Below are 22,335 nucleotides of genomic sequence, written 5' to 3'. Positions count from 1 at the left end.
TTCGTTGGTTTGCAGACCCTGTTTAATTTGTGTACCGTAGGAGAGGAGTAAAAATAAGTGGGATAAAGAACACAGCAGATGAGAAGGCAGCCCTCTGGCTCTTAGTGTAATAGTCTTATCTGCCAGAGCTCTCACCATGAAGAAAGGCAAGGCAAATCCACTTGCACCTGCCTGTTGTTAAGAACGCAGAGAGAGGCTTAGCAGGCCGGGCTCCTTCAGACATTGTTTTCTCCTTAAAAGTGACAATGTGTTTATGGCCCAGACTTAAAATTCTGTATCACTCCAGGCCAAAGGGTTCCATGGTGAGATTGAGGATTTGCAGCAGTGGCTGACGGACACGGAGCGTCATCTGTTAGCCTCCAAACCTCTGGGGGGGTTACCGGAAACAGCCAGGGAGCAGCTTAATGCCCACCTGGTAAGTATATTATTTCCTACAGCTCTAGCCTCAGAATAAGAAAGACACTGACCATTTTGTGTGGGTCCTGGTGACCAATAAATTGTGGGAGAAAGTTTAAAGGATATACAGTTTTATAGCAGAAATCTTTATGTGTAAGTGCTAGAAACACCATTTATTGATTAAATTTTTCAAGTCAGAACTTATTCTTTATTTCAGAGATGAGTGTGCCAGAAGGACCTAGAAGTCTAGGTATTTTTTAGAAGCTAATTTGCCCCATAAAATGATGAACTTGTATGGATAGTAATAAAACGTTGTGTAAATTATAAACTGTTGTACCTTCAGTGAAAAGAAAAATCCCGAAAGCTGTCAGAATTGACTTAAAAATTATTGCTATAAGCATGATACTCCCGTCTAGTTTCATGGAAGGCTGGAAAATATATTCTTGTTCTGTTCACCAGTGACTTGTTTATTTGTTTTACTTTCTTAAGTTTATTTTGAGTGAGTGAGAGAGACAGAGAGAGAGAGAGAGAGTGTGTGTGTGTGTGTGTGTGTGTGTGTGTGTGAGAGAGAGAGAGAGAGAGATAGAATGGGGGAGGGGCAGAGAGAGAGGGAGACAGAATCTCAAGCTGGCTTTGCACCCTCAGTGCAGAGCCTCACGGTGGGGCTCAAACTTGGAGACTTTGAGATCATGACCTGAGCTGAAAACAGGAGTCAGAGGCTTAACCGACTGAACCACCCAGGCACCCCTGTTTGTTTGTTTTAATGGTGATAGGGCTGTATCTTCAACTTCACACCTATACAAGCTGTGAACAAGGGGAGGCTTCTGTTTAGTTCATTGTCCAGTGGGAACATTGTGCCTATGGGCTGTTCCCACCCAGATTCTGTGGCACTGTCCACTCTTAAAAGAGGAAAAAATAATGAAACTTGAGACTCTGGCTTTCTTTCACAGAAATGGAGACTGACAAATTGAATTTAGACTTTGATTTATTGGCATTTCCTATTCATTTACATTATAATTCAGGTTTAGAAGTTTTAAGATAAAACAGTCTGTTTCATATTTTGAAAACTAATCCTCTTTTATACTTGTGAATTTGCATCAGAAAGTTTTTTTTAATATTCAAATGCTGACAATTAGTATCTTGAGAAATAAGAGTAGATATGCTTGGGGATTGGGCAAAAGAAATGGGCCATTATACATCCAAGCCTGTATTCTTTATCAGATGTCCAACGTTGTTGTGAGAGCTTATTGAAACCACACTTGGTTGTAAATAATTTTGAATCTGGGGATTTGGATAGGAAGTAACCACATGCAGGTGTTGTGGAGAACTGGTCTTAAGTTTTTACATGAATGTAACTCTTGTTTTGATATTAAATTCTGAATTTGTTTTCATAATTTTTTTGTATTCTCTGTAGAAGAAACACATTGCATTCCAGTTGAAAGCTTTAAAGATGTTATAAATGAGAGTAATATTCATAGTATCCCGAATTTGTCTTTTGTGATTCCAAAGTCCGAACAATCAACTTAAAATATCTTACTGTATTGAGCCTTCACTTTCTATTCGTTGTGTGCCTTCTGAGCACAGAAATAAACTATCCCAAAAATTATTATAGCCACTGTCATAGTCTGAGGTGAGACTTAGAAAGCCCATGTTACAGAGAAGGAAAACAAGGCTCAGAGAAGCTAATCACTTGCTCGGGGTCACCGAGCTGATTGGTTACTGCACAGTGAAACCTTTCTTGATAACATAAAAGTTACTTACCAACTTTACCATGCTGGACTGAATTGATAATGATAGCACCATTTCTGAGATTTCTGGCAGACGGATATGTCTACAGGCTTAGGTGTTGTTTTAATATAGTGAAATATTTGAATGTGTCACAGTTATTCTGTATGTTAGATAAAGGTGACTATATGATGAGGGGCTTGGGATTGATGACCTGGGAAAGGAACTCTTAGATTTTATTCTCTTAAAAATGATTTAACTTGGGGGGATATCTCAATGTAGGAAATCTGTGCTGCCTTTGATGTTAAAGAAGAAACATACAAAAGTCTGATGCAGAAAGGCCAGCAGATGCTTGCAAGATGCCCCAAATCTGCAGAGACAATTGACCAAGACATAAATAACTTGAAAGAAAAATGGGAATCGGTGGAAACCAAACTCAATGAAAGGAAAGTATGTGCTTTAATTAATGTAATAGAATGAATGTTTTATTTCATGAGATTTACTTAATCTCTGAGTAGAATTAGCAGTGGAACTTTTAATGACCCCATGTTTCAATTTTCTTTGTATACATTTGGAGGTATCATGGGGTCAATTGAAAATAGTATTCTCTTTCACACAGGAGGATAGAGTTAAAGCAGTCTGTTCCAACACAGATCATAGATCAAGTGTTTCTAGGTGTATTTTTAAATTTGTGAACCACTCGAATTCTGGATTGTTAAATAATTCTAATCACACTTACTTATGTATATAGTGGGAAGGGAAAGAGGGAGGTCAAGAGAGTGAGATGATTGTGTATATAATAAGCACTTCCATGACAAAAGTCCATGAAAAGGGATTAAAAATATCACTGTTTAATGCTACAAGAATAATAATAGGCGAGGAATACTAGATTGTATTCCCTCACTGACAGACCATAATGTATATATATTTCACATCATTTTGACCCCCCAGATTAATCATGTGAATGTCAAGTTTTCTTTTTATATAAAGATATAAAAGACATCTGTTTAGTGATTGCATTCTGTGGTTCATTGACCTCAAATCACAATTTTAGTGTATATCAGATTATTTTTAGCTGCAGGGAGATCTTCTCACTATACTAAAAGGGGTTTGGTTTGCCATTATTTTAGTGAAGGCCCATTACACTCATAAACTGTTTAGGTAATACAGAAATACAGATTAGGTATAAAGAAAGGGTGGATGGGAAGGAAATCTGCCAGAGAGTGGTTAAACTGGGGGGAAGACACTTAACTATCATCAAATACTAAATGATCTGCCTTTGCAGACTAAACTGGAAGAGGCCCTCAACTTGGCAATGGAGTTCCATAATTCCCTCCAAGACTTCATCAACTGGCTAACCCAGGCTGAACAGACCCTAAATGTAGCTTCTCGGCCAAGTCTTATCTTGGACACAGTCTTGTTTCAAATCGATGAACACAAGGTATGATGTAACTCAGATGGATAGTATTCTTGTTTCAGACCTTTTTAGACCACAGACTGTTTTCATGTCAGAAGTATGAATTTGGTAGTTTAGAAACTTTATTTTGTCCTTTAAAATGGTTTCAGCTTATGACACCAGAAGCACTTATAAAACAGAACAGTTTTTCATGTGTTTCTAATTCCACCCTTCTTTTTGGGAAAGGTCTTCGCCAATGAAGTAAATTCTCACCGTGAGCAGATAATAGAGCTGGACAAAACTGGGACCCACCTGAAGTATTTCAGTCAGAAACAAGACGTTGTCCTAATTAAGAATCTACTGATCAGTGTACAAAGTCGGTGGGAAAAAGTGGTTCAGCGGTTAGTAGAAAGAGGGAGATCTTTGGATGATGCAAGGAAAAGAGCCAAGCAGGTAAACCTTTCTAAACTAGTCAATAAATCAGTTCTAGGTATTGAAATATATATGATGACATTCAAGTACTTTTATCGTAGGCTGTATTGGTTGTAACAATCATGGCACAGGGCCAAGGTGTTTATATCTGAAAAGGGCCTAAGTTTCAATGATAACATCATGTTTTGCCCTAGCACCTTCTGGTCCTGGGGACTAATCTTGAAAAGACTGATTATAGCTTGGCTTCATAGACCCACTGTTACTAAGATCCAAAAAGAGGCTCAAGTTTTTTGTTACTGAGTTTGTTTTTTTCCTTTGTGCTTGCAATCTCCACTCTCATAGCTGGAGTAAGTCATCAGACTTTAGTATATTGCTACCTTGTGTTTAGTCCTAAGCCAGACTTTGTCCACAAACTCTGAGGGCTGAGAGGCAGACACCGGCCCTCCAGACAGCTTCCTGAAAGGGCTGATTCTGTGTCTAAGCTACTCGGTACTCCTCACCTTTCTGAATCTTTACGCTTGTTGACAAGCTCTCATTTCTTCTCTGGTATTTTGATACAGTTCCACCCTGCTTTTATTTTTTTATTTTTTATTTTTTTCAATGTATGAAGTTTATTGTCAAATTGGTTTCCATACAACACCCAGTGCTCATCCCAAAAGGTGCCCTCCTCAATACCCATCACCCACCCTCCCCTTCCTCCCACCCCCCATCAACCCTCAGTTTGTTCTCAGTTTTTAAGAGTCTCTTATGCTTTGGCTCTCTTCCACTCTAACCTCTTTTTTTTTTTTCTTCCCCTCCCCCATGGGTTTCTGTTAAGTTTCTCAGGATCCACATAAGAGTGAAACCATATGGTATCTGTCTTTCTCTGTATGGCTTATGTCACTTAGCATCACACTCTCCAGTTCCATCCACTTTGCTACAAAGGGCCATATTTCGTTCTTTCTCATTGCCATGTAGTACTCCATTGTGTATATAAACCACAATTTCTTTATCCATTCATCAGTTGATGGACATTTAGACTCTTTCCATAATTTGGCTATTGTTGAGAGTGCTGCTATAAACATTGGGGTACAAGTGCCCCTACAGTACTCCTGTATCCCTTGGGTAAATTCCTGGCAGTGCTATTGCTGTCCACCCTGCTTTTAAATGAATTGTTTGAACCTTTTAAGGCTTCTTTTTCCCTTTTTCTTTTCATCTAGAGAATCTCACGGGTCTCACAAGGAACTCCCCTAACTCTCTTCACCTACTATTAATATGCCATTCTTAGGCTAAACACAAAAAAGAAGTAGAATTATGTGTCTCTCTACTCTGGGAGAGAGATGTGCCCACCTTGTTTGGCAACTATCTTTGAATTTTACTAGAAACTCTGTGTAACGTTGAGGCTGAATTTTATAATGAGTCTTTTTGCCCCATTCAGTTCCATGTTTCTGTAATTGGTATTGGACTCCATTCTTCTGGGGATCCAGGCTCAGTTGGGTGACGTAAAAGATGTCTGGGAGTCAAATGTTTCTGTGATTAATGCTCTCAGCATACATTTGTTAAAAGCTTAGAAATGACAAATTGCATTGTTGTAGGATTACATGCCGTATTATTTCTTTTTTTCAGTGGGATGTATGATGTGTTCAGTGTTATCAGTGAGACTGTGGAATAGAATCGGTCTCTTCTTGTTTTTATGAGACAGTATTAATGATAAGCCTGACATTCTTCTCTGCACCGAGCAGTGTACTCGGTAGTATGGACATTTCTTGAGTTATGAACATCTAATTTATAGAAGTCTTTCTCCTTTCTCCATGTTGTCAATTTTATTTTCTCATTTGGCTTAATCTGTAAGAATTTTCTACTGCTTTTAGGTACAAAAGTATGGCATTTCTTGTATTTATGTGGCTTAAAAATAGTTTTTAAAGCAGGACCAGTCTTAGAACCTGTGCGTTTGTATCATTAAACTTACCATCTGTTATAGCCTATATTAATTGTGGTAAGACCACCAAACACTGCGACTATTTCTTTATTTCTCACTATCCCACTTTCTTAGTTTGGGGCTCAGATGTTGATCATAGTTCTCTGACTTTGGTGGTTTATATACCTCTTCTGGCCTCTTTATTTTTGTATTTAAATTGATGGGAGTTGTGGGAAGGAGGGGTCAGGAGAGCAGGTTTGTGATGAGGTGATCTCAGCGGGCGCTGCCAGCTCTGTGATCCCGTGCTCTTATTGTGCTGATTGTTAAATGTCTTCTTGTTATTTCTTTATTAGTGTGCTTTGATATAAAGCAGATTTTATTTTGATTACTTCTGTTTTTGTTATGTATCCGTTCACTTAAGTTTATTATGAGAAATAATTTATAACCAATTTCACAATTTGGGATCCAAAAATAGTACCCGCTAGTTCTCTGTGATAAACAGAAAAGAGACTGTGGCTGAAGCCAAGTATACATAGCACCAGAATATTGCAAAATCATGGAGGCCAAAGAGAATTCTATTTTGTTAGAATTCAAGTGCTGTGGGTGCTCTTACATATAAAACCAGTAAGTGAGGCCCAGGCGTTAAGTTCAGGATTTTGGTAGTAGCAGTAAAGATACTGAACGCCTTTTGTATTAAATAGGAATGTTATGGACTTCTATTGTTGTTATTCTTTTACTTTTTAAGGCGAGCTTATTAACTTTATCCTTTGTCTTTCCCTTTTTGTTCCTGTTCCTTAACATGGGAATTAAACACCTTAGAAGTAAACCTAGATCTGTCGGTGACAGCAGTGGGCAAATCAAATTCTCTTGAGAGTTTACGTTAATTGCTAAGCAGAAGGAAAGGGAGGGAAATTCTCCCTGGTGTTCCCTGTTTCTAGGCTCATTTCTATTTTTGTTAAAGTTTATATGTTTCAATGAGTTACAACAAAGTGACCGTGGGGGCCCGACCACAGAAGCCAAGAGTTAGTAAGACATGGCGAACCCAATAAAGCTACTACTTTCTTCTTTTTTAGGGGAAATTTGAATTAAGTATTTTAAACATTTTCATTAATACTAATTCCTATTTTATTTATTTTTTTAATGTTTATTATTTTTGAGAGAGAGAGAGAGAGACAGAGAGAGAGCAAGCAGGGAAGGGGCAGAGAGGGGGAGACACAGAATCTGAAGCAGACTCCAGGCTCTGAGCTGTCAGCACAGAGCCCGACGCAGGGCTCGAACTCACAGACTGCGAGATCATGACCTGAGCTGTAGTAGCCGCCCAACTGACTGAGCCACGCAGGCGCCCCTATTAATTTCTATTTTAAAAATATAGGGAGCATACCAGGAAATTCTCTGGATTGAGATGTGTATTTCTTTTACAGTTCCATGAAGCTTGGAGTAAACTTATGGAGTGGCTAGAGGAGTCAGAGAAGTCTTTGGATTCTGAACTGGAAATTGCCAATGATCCAGACAAGATAAAAACACAGCTTGCACAGCATAAGGTGGGTCTATAATTAGGAATAGCATATATGTCATTCTGTATCTCAAGATCACCTTTTAAATCCTTACTTGGTTGTGTATTTATTCATCACTAGAAAAAAAAAAAGGTGTCCTCTGTGGATCTCTGTTAAATTTAAAACCAGCTGCCCATCACATTGGTCAAGTAGCAATAGTATCTTTACTCTCTGCTGACCATCCCACCATCATTCTAGGATTACTGTTAACAAAAAATATACAAAATTAAAGCTGGCAGTGTTCTACAATCTAGAACTTAAAAGATTGAGAGGGGGTCAAGTGTTGGCGTCTCAATTTTTCACTTATCTGTCTTGTCTTGTAATTTCTTTCATAGACCAAATGCTATGCAGAAGATAATTTTATAGCAAAAAAGTAATATAAATTTTGCCATATAGATTCTTTCAAACAGTTATGTGGGGAAAATTGGTTGCTTCTGCACAAACTGGTGTTTTGTTATGTATATGTGGTATATGAAATTCTATCCTTACCCTCAAAGACAGAGTCAGTGGCTTCCTTATATAGACTAGAAGATGCAGAAACATATTATTTTATATTTTCTACCTTTTATATTCCTACTACATTGCATTCAAAGAACATCCCCCCCCCCCCATCTTTCTCAACTCTTTTGAATTTGGGTCTGTCATTCTGGTTATAAAGTGATCATCAGCCTTCAGGGTGAGTGCAGTAGGTAAAAGGAGAGTGGTTCCTGCAAAAACTATAAAGTTTTAAGCATCTATCTATCTATCTATCTATCTATCTATCTATCATCTATTATTGCTTGACACATGATAATTTTTTGAAAGCTGGAAAAAATGGGGTGATATAAGGTTTATCATCATCAGAAAATTCTAGCCATCATATTCATACCGATTGATAGCTTCCATGCTGGTTGTTAAGTCACCTCGGGAGGTCACGATCCTAGAATGACAGAAAGAAGCTGTTCTTTGACTAGCTGAGAGCGTGTGAGCGGCTCATTCTGCTGGCACCCTCTACCTGTGAGCTGCCACCATGTTCAGTACTGAGAGCACAGTGAGGGGGAGCAGCACCTTCCTTCCTTCCCCTGATGGAGAAACGAGAGCCTCCTTCTCAAAATACACTGCCTGTTTGAACTTGAACATAGATATCATGTCATGGAGTCTTAGGAAAGTATATTGTGTGTTTAAGTTGGAGAATCCTAGAAATAAGAACATGTGAGGAACCCTTCTAGATCCTCTCTTTTTCCTGGTGTGACTTGTTACCAAAGTCAGCATTTGTCTGAGATAAGGGTACAAGGCAAATGAAGCCAATTTTAAAATAAGTCTTTTCTTTCCTCTTTTGGCTATTTTTCTGTCTTTAAAGAGTGTTCATCTATCCTGTATTCAGCTGTAACATTTTTTTATGTATCTTCTTTTTTGAGGAAAATTTGTCAATGCCATGATTCTAAAACTAATATTCTATTTAGAATAACAAGAAAAAAATAATAATTACAGGAAGCAAACTTTAGAAATAGTGTGGTATTGTAATAGTGTTTATTGCTAAAAAAAAAAAAAATCCCAGGTGTAGTGGCCTCCTATTATAAGACCAAGTAAATATCTTAGTCATAATAAGACACCTAAAGTGTCTGGGTTTTAAAGGCAATAAAAATGCATTAGGTAATGATAACCAAGATTATTTTAGAAAATTATACATTTGCATAGCATTTTACTCTCTAAGGTGATTCTAATGTGCTACCAGGAGTTAGAATCACTGTGTTAGTGTTTCCATAATATGTTATGAGCTTGTAACATGCCCATTAAGTTGACCTTCCTTCCTTCCCATCTCTGAGATTGTATATGCAATAGCAGTGGTCTCATTCTTGCTATTACACACTTACAAACACACACAAAATGTAAGATGATAATGAGAGAGGCCTGCAAAGACGGTATCCCTACTTTAGAAAAGCTTTTAATTGAGTTGTGTAGACAGATTATATAATCCATCTTTCCCACACATAGAAATTTTCATACACAAACATGCAGATTAACAATATAAAAAATAGGAAAGTATAGATGTCACATTAGCAGTATAGCTATTTGATACTGGAAAAGTAATCTGTAGATCTTGAGAGACGTTCGTAGGGCATCATAGTGGTGGGAAGGAGGGGTATAGGCTTGCCAAGGGGTGTGAATTGAAGGGGCAGTAGGTCAGAACATAGGAATCTTGAGATGTGGTTCTTATTTGCCCCTCACCCTGGCTCACAGATGAAATTATACATATCATCATTGTAAACATCCAAAATGTGTGACAGCAGATCTAGTTGACCAAAACAAAACAAAACAAAACGAAACGAAAAAACCAAAAACCCACAAACAAAAAACAAAACCTGTAGTAAATTTACACATTATGAGTCACTCTGTGTCCACATAGACCTTTATTTAGTTACTCATTGAGTGTTAACTACTTTTTCCTCTCCAAAATCTTGGGTTTCTCAATAGCAGATTAGCAATTCCATTTTATTATAACTAGTATACTATTTGTGGTTTAGAGCTATGAAAGATTCAAGATTTGTTGTGCTTTGAAATCACTTACTTCATAATAGTAGGCTTCTGGGAAAAATAAGTTCTTCAGTTTGAAAATATAAGGATTCTTTTCCACCCTGGTGTGTTCCTGTGTAGCCAGCAGCACTACACCATCTGACCTGTTTGCTGATGTCTTCCTCTGTTTAGATTCCTTTTATTAGGGATGCCTTTTGTGAGGTCTGTTACCTATTTAACAGTTCTAAGTAGAAATGCACATTGTTTTCCTGTCAAATATATAGGAGTTTCAGAAATCACTCGGAGCCAAGCATTCTGTCTATGACACCACCAACAGAACGGGACGTTCTCTGAAGGAGAAAACCTCCCTGGCTGATGACAACCTGAAACTGGATGACATGCTGAGTGAACTCAGAGACAAATGGGATACCATCTGTGGAAAATCTGTGGAAAGGTAAAATGTTTTTTAAGGCAGTTTGGTTACCTTGTAGGCTTCTTTCAAACATACAGTAGTGATGCTTTGTGGGAACTTTCTAGGAACCTAAATACCTCCTTTAAGAAGTTGTTTATTCTCTCTAATGCCCCACTTACACAGTATCTGCACAGAGAAGGCTTTGTTGTTCATTTTTACTTATTTTTAACTCCTCAGTTCACTCAAAAGTGGTATCATTCTCTAAGCATATTATCTGATACCTGACTTGCTGTTGTTTTCCATAAGCTAATTTCCATGTAACTACTGGGGTGGTCTCTTTAAAAAATAAGTTTGATCTTATCATTTCCCTTCCTCATACCTTTTAGGAACTTATTATACCTTGAGTGTGGGCCAAAACACGGGCTCCTTTATGTGTCGTGCAAGGTCCTACCAATCTGATCCCAGTGTTCGCTTCCAACTTCCATCTACTCCTTCCCAGTCTTCTTCCTCATTACACTTGAACCAGTTGAAATATGTAGTAGTGGAAGAATTCAAATATCTTAGAAATGTTTTCAAGTATTTCATAGATCCATAGTCTAATTACTTTTGTCAGTATCAAGATTGAATGGAATATTATATTCTAATAATAAAATTATATTAGAAAAGGAAATTAAAATATATTCTAAAGAATATATGGAAGGAATGTAGAAATTTGGGGGTTGGGTTTTAAAAAGTTTTAAAACCTGGGGCACCTGGGTGACTCAGTCGGTTAAGTGCCTGACTCTTGATTTCAGCTCAGGTCATGATCTCATGGTTCACTAGATCGAGCCTCTGGTCCAGCTCTGCATTGACAGCATAGAGCCTGTTTGGGATTCTCTTTCTCCCCTGCCTACTCGTGCTCTCCTTCTTTCTCAAAATAAATAAATAAACATTAAAAAAAATATTTAAAACCTTCAATATCAAAAGGTTATCTGCTTTTTTACTAAGTCATATAAATGACTTCGTGGCAGAGAGATACGTGAATACAAGGGGATGAAGATGGGGCAGGCTAGGACTATAGACAACATTTGGCAGATTGAGGGATGATGAAAATGTTCAGTTTCTTGATCATGATGATAGTTACATGAGTCTATACATGTGTTAAAATTCATAGAACTGTACACCCAGAAAAGTTAAGCTTACTGTATGATAATTTAAAATATAAAAAAAAATTTAGGGGTGCCTAGAAGACTTAGTCGGTTCAACATCTGACTCTCGATTTTGGCTCAGGTCATGATCTCATGGTTTGTGCGTTCAAGCCCTGCATTGGGCTCTGTGCTGGCAGCATGGAGCCTGCTTGGGATTCTTTCTCTCCCTCTTTCTCTGCCCCTCTCCATTCATGCATGTTCTCTCTCAAAATAAATAAATAATCATTGAAACAATATATTAAAAAATTTTAAGGCATATTTTTTTACGAAGAAACCAAAGGGCTATTGATTTCTAGAGGTGATGATGAGGGAATTTTCTGAGAACACATGCTATGTATTTAAGGAATAAAAAAGAAAATTTGAGAAAAGTTTTGTTATTTTCTAAGGAAAGCAAAGAAACAGCAGTGAGTACCAATATATTATTTTTTCTTTGAGTACTCTCAACCTTCACAAATGGATTTTAGATTTTCAGGTATGTAGGGTGGCTTTTTTGTTCCTCACATTGATTTTTCCACCTTCTTCCTCAGACAAAACAAACTGGAGGAAGCCCTGTTATTTTCTGGACAATTCACCGATGCCTTGCAGGCGCTCATTGATTGGCTGTATAGAGTTGAACCCCAGCTGGCAGAAGACCAGCCTGTCCATGGAGACATTGATTTAGTGATGAATCTGATCGATAATCACAAGGTATCATTATTTGGGACATTTTATTTATCTCATTTGATTATCATGAGTATAGAAGAAAATGTAACCCCTTAACTCAGCCTTTTAAAAACTAGAGACTGCATATCATACTACATACCAGTCTTTAATAATGATATATGTGTACCTATGAGCAGAATCAGGAAGCCAACTTTAAAAGTGAGTCAGAAAAGGTACTTTATCAGTGAGATACTTTTTTTTTTCTTTTTTCAACTTCCAAATCTAAACCCTTTTAGAACTTAGAAAATGATTTTATTCTCTGGTGCTTCATGTTCCAAGAATGTTTTACAGTCTTTCATTATTCGTGGAAAGAATTATGGAATATAATTTAAAATTCTTCATTTACCCGGAACTTGGTCATTGCATAAGTGTATGGATTTGTAACATGATCTCTGGGGGTCAAGACAGGCTGCTTTTTTGTTTTTAAAAACTGTTTTAAACTTGCCCCTTTAACTGCAGCAATTGATGAGATATCAGTATACGCTGTGAGGGACTTGATTATTACTTCAGAAAAGCGGTTTCTTGCAACCTCCTGAAGGGTATTCAAAATTTTTGTGCCGGTAAAAAGGAATGTATAAGACATCCAGCTGATACGGAGTGTAAGGTCCTAAATTATGGTAAAATGTTGTATTACAACCTAAAGAACCTTGAAAACAACCTGGCGGGCACAGTACTAACGTGGAGTGGTGGTATCAGAGTAGACTTTATATACAGGTATCATATAGCACTGTATGTGAATCCGTGTTGTGTTTCTTTCTCTTCATTATTTTTGAGTTCAGGAAATTCATTTCCTTTTAAAATGTTTTCTTTATATTTCCCTAGCTATCCTGTTTTGATCTTACCTATTCCTTTTTAAATGGTTGGTCCTTTCAGCATATTTATTTCCCCTCTCCTGGTTCTGTTATCTCATTATATCTATAAAAGAGTGTTACATTTGAATATTATCAAAAAATCAAAGAATAAATGAAGGACAGGGATGAGGCCTACAGAAATCAAAATTTTTAAGTTTTGTTACTTGCCTGTATTGAAACAAATGTTTTGTGCATGATTAATATAAACTTTTTTATGCCCTGGCATTCATTCAATGAGTAATGAATAGTGTAATGTTACTTTTTACATAAATGCCATTTGTATAAACTCACTGTCTAAACATTTACTCCCTTCGGCACTTGCCAGGTTTTTTTATATATTAAAGGTCATCAAGAATGAGTTAATCATTCAGCATTAGTAATGCAATTGGAAGGCTCAGGCTTAAGTATACAAAGTACACTGGAAAGTCTTCTCAGAACTATTGGACTTGTCCTATCACAAACAGATTGTATAGACACTGTATTTCCTATGCCTGTGTATGGATGTGTTTCTCTGTGTGTCTGTCTATCTGCAGGCACATCTCATTGAACACTATCAGAGTGAAATCAAGCAAAGAATTCATCACACTATGTTTGGTTTGTTTTAGATGGACTCCTTTTTATGAATGATTTGATTGTCAGAATAGAAACTCATGGATATAGCCAAAATTATAAAATGTGATTAGTGATACTCATTTGTGACCATTTTTTAGAAAAATAAGTTAACTTTATTCTATACATAACATTAGTTACTTGAAAGATCTAGCTGCATATACAGAATTTTGGATCAGAAATGAAGTACCCTGGGCTCATTTCTTGGATTACGTCTGTGGTCAAAGGAAGCCAGTTCAACTCCTGGCACCTCAGAGTTCATCAAAATTAGGCAAGGGGTGGGGGGAAGCTTTTCTTCCAAAATGACAAAGATTTAAGCCTCTAAAGTTTGACATTCTAGGTTAGCTCTCAGGATACTGTGAAAGTTGAAGCCATGCTACAGAGAAGAAGACTGCATGGCAAGTCCCTGTACAATTCCCTGCCATTACCTCCAAAACCACCATGTGACAGCCCAGGACTGCTTAGTTATTTGTTAGTCTGTTATATATGTTTATTAACTAAGAGTAATGAGGTAGTCAGCACATTCTAGGCACTTAGAATAATGATTTGAGAGGAGCTGGGATGCCATACTAAAGAATCGTAGAAAAAAAAAAATTTGATTCTTTTGTGTAAACTGAAATAAAGAATAGCTGCCAATATTTAAATCCAATGTGTCATTAAAAAAAATCGGGTTTGTTCACTCAGGAGAATGTTACAAGATTGAACAGATTTATACAAGACCGTGTTCTTAACAGTGCTCTGGTGGGAGCAGTGTGCCACGACTCAGCTTCTAAAGATTCTGTGAAAAGTGTGTGTCATTAAGCTGTAGGTCTTAGAGATTGGTACATGATGTCATGTGTACGTATATTCCAAGCAGTGTCTTTTACTGGCTTGATTTTATAATTAAAAATTAATTTTTCTAAAAACATGGTCTTTTAGGCTTTCCAGAAAGAACTGGGGAAGAGGACCAGCAGCGTGCAGGCCCTGAAGCGCTCGGCACGAGAGCTCATAGAGGGCAGCCGAGACGACTCCTCCTGGGTCAAGGTCCAGATGCAGGAACTAAGCACACGCTGGGAGACTGTGTGTGCACTTTCTATATCAAAGCAGACCCGATTGGAAGCAGCCCTGCGTCAGGTAAATGTCATGCAAATTGCATCTGGACATAGTGAGAAAGGTTTCGAAGCCTCAACGAGAACTGCTCTTGTGAGGAACTGTTCCGTTCCCCCTTTTCTTAACTGGGACAGTCATGAGAAGGAGATTCTTAGAACATCCTTGCCTTGGTCTTCCTGACAAGAATTTAAATTACTCACAGAGGAAGTTGCCTCATCTTTACGTAAAAGTGCTGCTCTATTAATTTTTCAGCTTCAATGTGCAATGGGCTGCCCTGTATCTAAAATCAGATTGTTCAAATGGTGAATTAATCTTCATATAGGCCTCTGTGATATATTAGAGGTATTACATTTGTAAAATGTAGCACCATATATCTTTATCTTTTTAATGGGAATAATGCATATCATTAATCAGTTTAAGACTTTTTTTCACTGAGAAGAGAAATCTATACTAACAAGCATATTTGGGGATCTTATTTGCGGTGTGTGTGTGTGTGTGTGTGTGTGTGTGTGTGTGTGTGTGTGTGAACTATTAGGCAGAGGAATTTCACTCGGTGGTGCATGCCCTCCTGGAGTGGCTGGCCGAGGCGGAGCAAACCCTTCGTTTCCATGGCGCTCTCCCAGATGATGAGGATGCTCTTCGGACTCTCATTGATCAGCATAAAGTGAGTTATATAGATGCTAAGTAAAACTAAATGAGAAAATCAAGTAGACCCAGGATCATAAATATCAAATGCATGAATATTTCCCTCCCTGAGAAGTAATTAAAGATACTGGTACAGTTGAGAATTTACCTGTGTCCTCCTGGCTTACATAGGTATGTTCCCATGCCCCTACATATGTATAGCTATCTTTTCATGGTTTCTTTATGAAGAGGGTGGTTATTCTAAAATCAGGGAATTTTCTAGGGAGTTATTTGGCTTCTGACCAAAACTGGCCGATTTCATTGCACTTGTATGTGCATTTCAAAGACGAAACTTCCGTAATGAGCGTTTGGCATTTATAAATTTATTTATAATGCATTAGAATTGTAAGTTAATAATTTTGACCTTTGTAAGTAAGACAAGTAACTGAATAACTTGTTCAAATTTTATTTTTAAATCTCTGTCAATTCTGGTTTTAATTGAGATCCACTTCAATTCTTTTGAGAAGTAGCCTGTAGTATAAATTATAAATTAAAAATGAATTCTGTAAGTAGATGCACTATTGAACGGTTAACCAAAGTAAAAATCTGGCCACTGAGTTTTCAGGTCATCCTGTATTTTGTAACAGTGCGTAGAACTAGCAAAACCCTTAAGAGAGTGGTCCAGATACATGTTAACACATGTTTTTTGTTTGTTTGTTTGTTTTTTTAACCCTTGACTTTAAAGAATTAGGAATTTGCAATGCTAACACTCAATGCAGTATTGATGTCAACATTTCCATTTAAAAGTTCTGTTTAACACCACAGAATAAGCTTATCTTTCATGGTCAAGTTGGAAATACATCATGAGTTCTGGTGTCACATGGATTCCATCATTTGTGGAGACTGCTTACAGTGATTACTGATGGATTGCCTAACCTATAGCAATGAAATCTTGCCTTGTCATTAACAAAAGTGATGCGAGCTTGTCTAACATTATCTGGAAGAATGAAATGCTACATAAACCATTTAAATTTGAAGCAGAATATAAGAGTAGGAAAATTGCACCAAATTTATTGTGAATTTTTGATTCAATTCAATGTTTTGAAAATCTCTTACATTACTCTTGGCTGACCATCAGCCAGCATCGAGTTCCACTAACATACTTTGGTCTTAGAATAGCCTCTTGGAGCCCAGGCTGCATGTCTGACACCTTACAGAAAGGAGCCTCGTGGTGGTATCTCCACCCTCACAGCAGCAAGGAACCCTCAGAAACACCAGGAGGCAGGTATTGAGAGCAGAGGTAGTGTTGTGGGGTTTTTTGTTTGTTTGTTTGTTTGTTTGTTTTTTACAACAAATTATCTTTATAAATATTTTATTTTTATTTATTTATTTATTTATCTATCTATCTATTTATTTATTTATTTAATTTATTTATTTATTTATTTTAGTGAGAGACTGAGAGCAAGCAGGGCAGGGGCAGGTCCCAGGCAGGCTCCCCACTGCCAGCATGGAGCTCTAACTCATGAACCATGAGATCATGACCTGAGCTGAAATAGAGTTGGATGCTTAACCTGTTGAGCCACCCAGGCACCCCAATATTTTTAAATAGTGAGAAATTACATGTAATTTTATAAAAGTGGTGCTTAGTAATAATAATTTGCAGTAGCATCATCCATTCTTTCTGATCTCCTGCTTCCTTCACACTCCGACCAAATAAAAGTAAAACAGAGTATTTAAATTCTTAGCTCCAGGACTAGAGGCTTCTCGGTATAGTCCACTCTGTAAAACTGGCAAGCTTTCCCAGGTGAGCACTAACCACTTAGCACTCAGGGTTGGAAGAGCACAGAATGCAGGCAGGGAGTTGCTAGTCCAGTCGACAGCATTCTGGGCAGGACTCTGGCTTTGCTAGGTTAGGAGTGATGTAAAAGTACGTGGTCAGGTCACCTGTCCTTGGAAGAGCACAGCTGTTGTCGACCTCTTCCAGTAGGTCAACCTGTTACTGACCTGTTACCTTTTTCCCAGTAAAGTTTTTGTTTTCCTTCCAGTGAAGTGGATCTATATTGGGGAAAATTAAAATACTTTTAAAGGTAGGTCATGGTATTTAAAAAGTAGGTCATGTTAATGGAGTACATTGTTAATCAAGCCTTGATGCCACAGCAGGAAAAATGTGTAAATAAAAGTGAAAAAAAAAGCATTTATTCAGTCACAAAGACTCACAATTGAATAAGACACAGCCTTCTGATCTTGTGGACCTTAATATCCAGTAGATATCTATATGAACAGGTTAGTTTAGCAAAATACCAGAGTAGGAGCTATGTGACAGCTTCACAGACCTGGAAAACAAGACACTGTAGGAAACACATTTTCAAATCATCACCTTGATCACATGGCATGAGTAGTACTGATCGTCAACTGTGTCTGCAGCCCCTTGTCAGCCTGACTGAGGGATTGGGTGCTAGTAGATGCCTGACATTCATTATGGGGTTTTTTTTTTGTTTTTTTTTTTTTTGTTTTTTTGTTTTGTTTTTTTTTTTTAATTTTTTTTTTCCAACGTTTATTTATTTTTGGGACAGAGAAAGACAGAGCATGAACGGGGGAGGGGCAGAGAGAGAGGGAGACACAGAATCGGAAGCAGGCTCCAGGCTCCGAGCCATCAGCCCAGAGCCCGACGCGGGGCTCGAACTCACGGACCGCAAGATCGTGACCTGGCTGAAGTCGGATGCTTAACCGACTGCGCCACCCAGGCGCCCCTCATTATGGGGTTTTGGAAGCATGTGACCCTTTTTAAGGCAGAGGTGCTCATTTGTAACCACACTTTCAGAGTTCTGTGACCCATGTATCTATGAATTACAGTTCAGATGGTGTAAAGTACGGTATATGTGTAACACATTTGCCAAAAGGTGATTCGAAAGCTTCTCGAAGCCTTTTAAGGTTTATTCACCCCTCCAGGGCAGAGAATGGCTGTTAACTAGCCTCTGAAAGGGACTCTTCTCACACAGGCTGTCTGGTGATCAGGCCCCCAGCACCTCTAGCCTCTCCCTGACTCCTTCCTGCTAGACATTTGGGCCCCCTCACCCCAAATATTTATCATTTCTTGTTGAGCCTTCTCTCTTCCATGGCACTTTTTTGGTACATATCCCTATAATTCCTGGCACAGTTCATGCTATTTTAAATATACAACCTTCTTGTCTTCTTTGTTAGAACATATTTTTTTGCAATCAGTATTATTTCTGTCTGTGCTATTACTGTCTCTCTTGGTCCTGTTCTTCATTAATATAATATATCCAGATCTAGAAGAATGTATTTTTTGTGTAACATACTTTGTAAAGCAGGAGATGTCACCCTATCCTCGAACTTTGAAATACTTGTTAGAAAGTACTTCATTTCCCATTTTTGTCCCTTCTCTCTTAATGCCCCAATTAGTGAATTTCTTCCAGCTGTGAATAAACCAATTGAAGTTCTTCTTTATTTAACTCTGACAGTCACATACACATCCCTGGAGTTTTGTTTTCAGCCAGTGCCAACAGCTAATCGAAGTCTTTCTTTCTGCTGTAGGAATTCATGAAGAAACTGGAAGAAAAAAGAGCCGCACTGAATAAAGCTACCAGCATGGGAGATGCTGTTTTGGCCATGTGCCATCCTGACTCCATCACCACCATTAAGCACTGGATAACCATCATCCGGGCCAGGTTTGAGGAGGTCAGTGTGTCTGAGGGCATCATTAGAGCAGCAACAGCTTTGAGAATGAGGGTGTGGAGACTTGGGCAACTGCGATACATTTATGACCGTGGGAACATGAGGCCTCTGCAAAGAAAAATGCTCTTTAAAATACCTTCCAGTGGGGCGCCTGGGTGGCGCAGTCGGTTAAGCGTCCGACTTCAGCCGGGTCACGATCTCGCGGTCTGTGAGTTCGAGCCCCGCGTCGGGCTCTGGGCTGATGGCTCAGCGCCTGGAGCCTGTTTCCGATTCTGTGTCTCCCTCTCTCTCTGCCCCTCCCCCGTTCATGCTCTGTCTCTCTCTGTCCCAAAAATAAAACGTTGAAAAAAAAAAAATTTAAAATACCTTCCAGTGTGCATTACCTGTCTCTGAAGTCCACTTTTATTTTTAAAAGTTGAAATAGTTTTGCAGCTATGCCCCTGCAACATGGAAAGGCAAATATTTGGTTCACTGTATTACTTTCTGTCCCACTTACATACTGTCTCTGTTGGATAAGCCAGCACTTGAATTGTATTTCAGACGAGCGTATGCTTGTGGAATGAAGTGCATGCATGAACTGAATTCTGTATCTTAAGATTTTAGCTATTTTTATTTCTGCTCAGTGCTACATGGAATAAGCATACCTGATCCTTCAGAGAATGCATGTTTGAATTTTTTAACGTTTGTTTGTTTATTTATTTAACATTTATTTATTTTTGAGAGACAGAGAGAGGCAGAGCATGAGCAGGGGAGGGGGAGAGAGAGAGAGAGAGGGAGACACAGAATCTGAAGTAGGCTCCAGGCTCTCAGTTGTTTATTAGCACAGAGCCCAACGCGCGGCTCGAACTCACGAACTGCAAGACCATGACCTGAGCTAAAGTCAGACACTCAACCGACTGAGCCACCCAGGTGCCCCAATGTTTCTTTTTGGGAGAGAGAGAGCACAAGCAGGGGAGGGGCAGGTGGAGAGGGGGCCCTGAGGATCCATAGTGGTCTCTGTGCTGACAGCAGTGAGCCTGATGCAGGACTCGAACCCATGAACCGCAAGATGATGACCTCAGCCCAAGTTGGACACCTAACCGACTGACCCACCCAGGCGCCCCCAGCAAGTGCATATTTGAACTTAAATTAGAAAACAAGAGGAAACCTGGGATGTGTATGACATCCATCTCTGCAAGCTGGCTCTTGGTACCACGGATGGGATATAGAAAGACTGGAAGTATTATGAGTCCGGCCCAGGATGATCCCAATTTACATTTAAATTTTGTGGTTTTTATATCAATTAAATAATTAAGATGAAAGAAATTCAGGGAAATTTTTTTTTCCCCAACAGGTGTTGGCCTGGGCGAAGCAGCATCAACAGAGATTAGCAAGTGCTCTGGCTGGGCTCATTGCTAAACAGGAATTGTTGGAAGCTTTGCTGGCTTGGCTGCAATGGGCTGAAACCACGTTGAGTGATAAGGACAAGGAAGTCATCCCCCAGGAAATCGAAGAGGTGAAAGCCCTCATTGCAGAGCACCAGGTAAAATAAATCTCATCCTAACCCCTGGTTCTTTATTTCACCACCATACTGCTCAAAAGATTGCTTTGTGCTTGTTACCTTCATGTCCTCAAGTCGTTCCTCCTGGGTTTCTAATTCCTTACCTTTATTTTCAGCTCTGTCCCATCCTGTTCTCTCTTTCGGCGATCTCCCTTCTTTATTGCTCCCTGCTTGTGTATTCCACTGTCTGGTGCTGAGCATCTCCCATGATGTCCACCAATACGCCAGTATTTCAAATATATCCTGTCTACAAGGGAATGCATCGTCTTGTTAAGAAAAAAAAAAAACTACTGCTCTATCCTAATCTGTTTTAAACTTTGAAATGATGGGCGTCACATTAACGCTGACTTATTTGTTTGCTTGTTAGTCTGTTTAATATACATTATTAAAGGTCAGCTTAGTTGGCTAAGAGTTAACATCGCTATTATATCTTAATGAAGGTATGAGCCATCCATGTCCAAAATGGCCCTGAAGTGCCTCACGCCATGTTCTCTGTGATGAGAGCTCTTCCATGTGACAGATACTCCAGAAATGCGTTACTCCACTTTTCACTTTTATCCCCCTCCTCTTTTTTTCACCCCTTTTCACCACAATCTGTGCCTTTGCCACATATTCCAGATATTGGGATATGTAAGTCAGTAAGCCTAAGGAGATGAGATAAGAAATGGCAAGATAGTCAAACCTGTTAAATGGAAACTTTAACCTGAATAACTTTTATCTGCCTTGGCATAGCATATATGTTAACAGGACTATTTAAAATATATCCACATTTAATGTGGATGCTTTGCATCACTATACATCAGAGCCATCTTAAATATTTAAAGTATGTAAGTGAAATGTGCTACAAAGAAGTTCTAAGCACCAACCCAGTTAACTAGTTGCTTTGCAGATAAATGCTCACGTTAAGATTCTTCAGAAAGAGCTTGGGCTGATACCCAGGCAGATTATGTGTGGTCTTCAAACTAAAACAAATTACTGTTACAATGCTGAAATTACTTAACAGGTATCACATTTTATATTCTTTACATATGAGTAAATGCTTTGTTATGTGGGCTTACATTTTTTCCCCCAAAGATGCAACATGTTTATTCCTTTTTCCAGAAATAATAGCATGGTCCTTTTATCCTCTTGTTTTTAGTTCACTTCTAAAGATAGTTTTCTCTGGTATACTTGTATTTAATTGACATTGACATTTCAGACCTTCATGGAGGAAATGACCAGAAAACAACCTGATGTGGATAAAGTTACCAAGACCTACAAGAGGAGGGCAGCTGATCCTGCCTCATTACAGTCCCATATTCCAGTCCTGGATAAGGGACGAGCAGGAAGTAAGCAGTGGCTAATTTCTTTAATTATTATTATTTAATATTTTTTCTTTTTAGAGAGAAAGAATGCGAGGAGGGGAGAGGGGCAGAGGGAGAGAGAAAGTATCCTAAGCAGGATCCACACTCAACACAGAGCCTAACATGGGGCTCGATCCCACAACCCTGGGATCATGACCTGAGCTGAAAGCAAGAGTTGGACACCCATCCTGCTGAGCCATACAGGCGCCCCCTAATTTCTTTAAAGTGAATATGGTTAAGCAAGGAAGTTAGTTTTGAATTGTCGTTTGAAATTTTAGAACAATTGGTGATTCTGTGAGCTCTCTATCATAAAAGGTTTCGTTGAAAGAATACGTGGGCTCAAATATTGTAGCAACTTATTTAAAAATAAAGAAAAAGATATATCCAGGT

The 22,335-nt window shown here is 38.5% G+C and overlaps 1 protein-coding gene across 13 annotated transcripts in view; it reads left to right on the top strand.

Moving 5' to 3' along the window:
• The window catches only part of DST (dystonin), a 494,969-nt gene that overhangs the window by 455,296 nt on the left and 17,338 nt on the right, over window positions 1–22,335 (top strand). For all 13 annotated transcript variants that reach the window (XM_030315745.1, XM_032593190.1, XM_032593189.1 and 10 more), the window contains 12 exons: window positions 287–415; window positions 2,404–2,571; window positions 3,407–3,562; window positions 3,764–3,970; window positions 7,268–7,387; window positions 10,177–10,346; window positions 12,019–12,178; window positions 14,572–14,766; window positions 15,278–15,406; window positions 18,922–19,065; window positions 20,396–20,584; window positions 21,801–21,930. In XM_030315745.1, coding sequence (XP_030171605.1) covers window positions 287–415; window positions 2,404–2,571; window positions 3,407–3,562; window positions 3,764–3,970; window positions 7,268–7,387; window positions 10,177–10,346; window positions 12,019–12,178; window positions 14,572–14,766; window positions 15,278–15,406; window positions 18,922–19,065; window positions 20,396–20,584; window positions 21,801–21,930 — 1,897 coding nt within the window. The remainder of the gene's footprint in view (window positions 1–286; window positions 416–2,403; window positions 2,572–3,406; window positions 3,563–3,763; window positions 3,971–7,267; window positions 7,388–10,176; window positions 10,347–12,018; window positions 12,179–14,571; window positions 14,767–15,277; window positions 15,407–18,921; window positions 19,066–20,395; window positions 20,585–21,800; window positions 21,931–22,335) is intronic.

The sequence above is a fragment of the Lynx canadensis genome, chromosome B2, assembly GCF_007474595.2.
Source record: "Lynx canadensis isolate LIC74 chromosome B2, mLynCan4.pri.v2, whole genome shotgun sequence".
In the NCBI taxonomy this organism is placed as follows: Eukaryota; Metazoa; Chordata; class Mammalia; order Carnivora; family Felidae; genus Lynx; species Lynx canadensis.
Note: the sequence above shows the minus strand (reverse complement) of the source record. Positions and strands in the feature narration are given on the sequence as shown.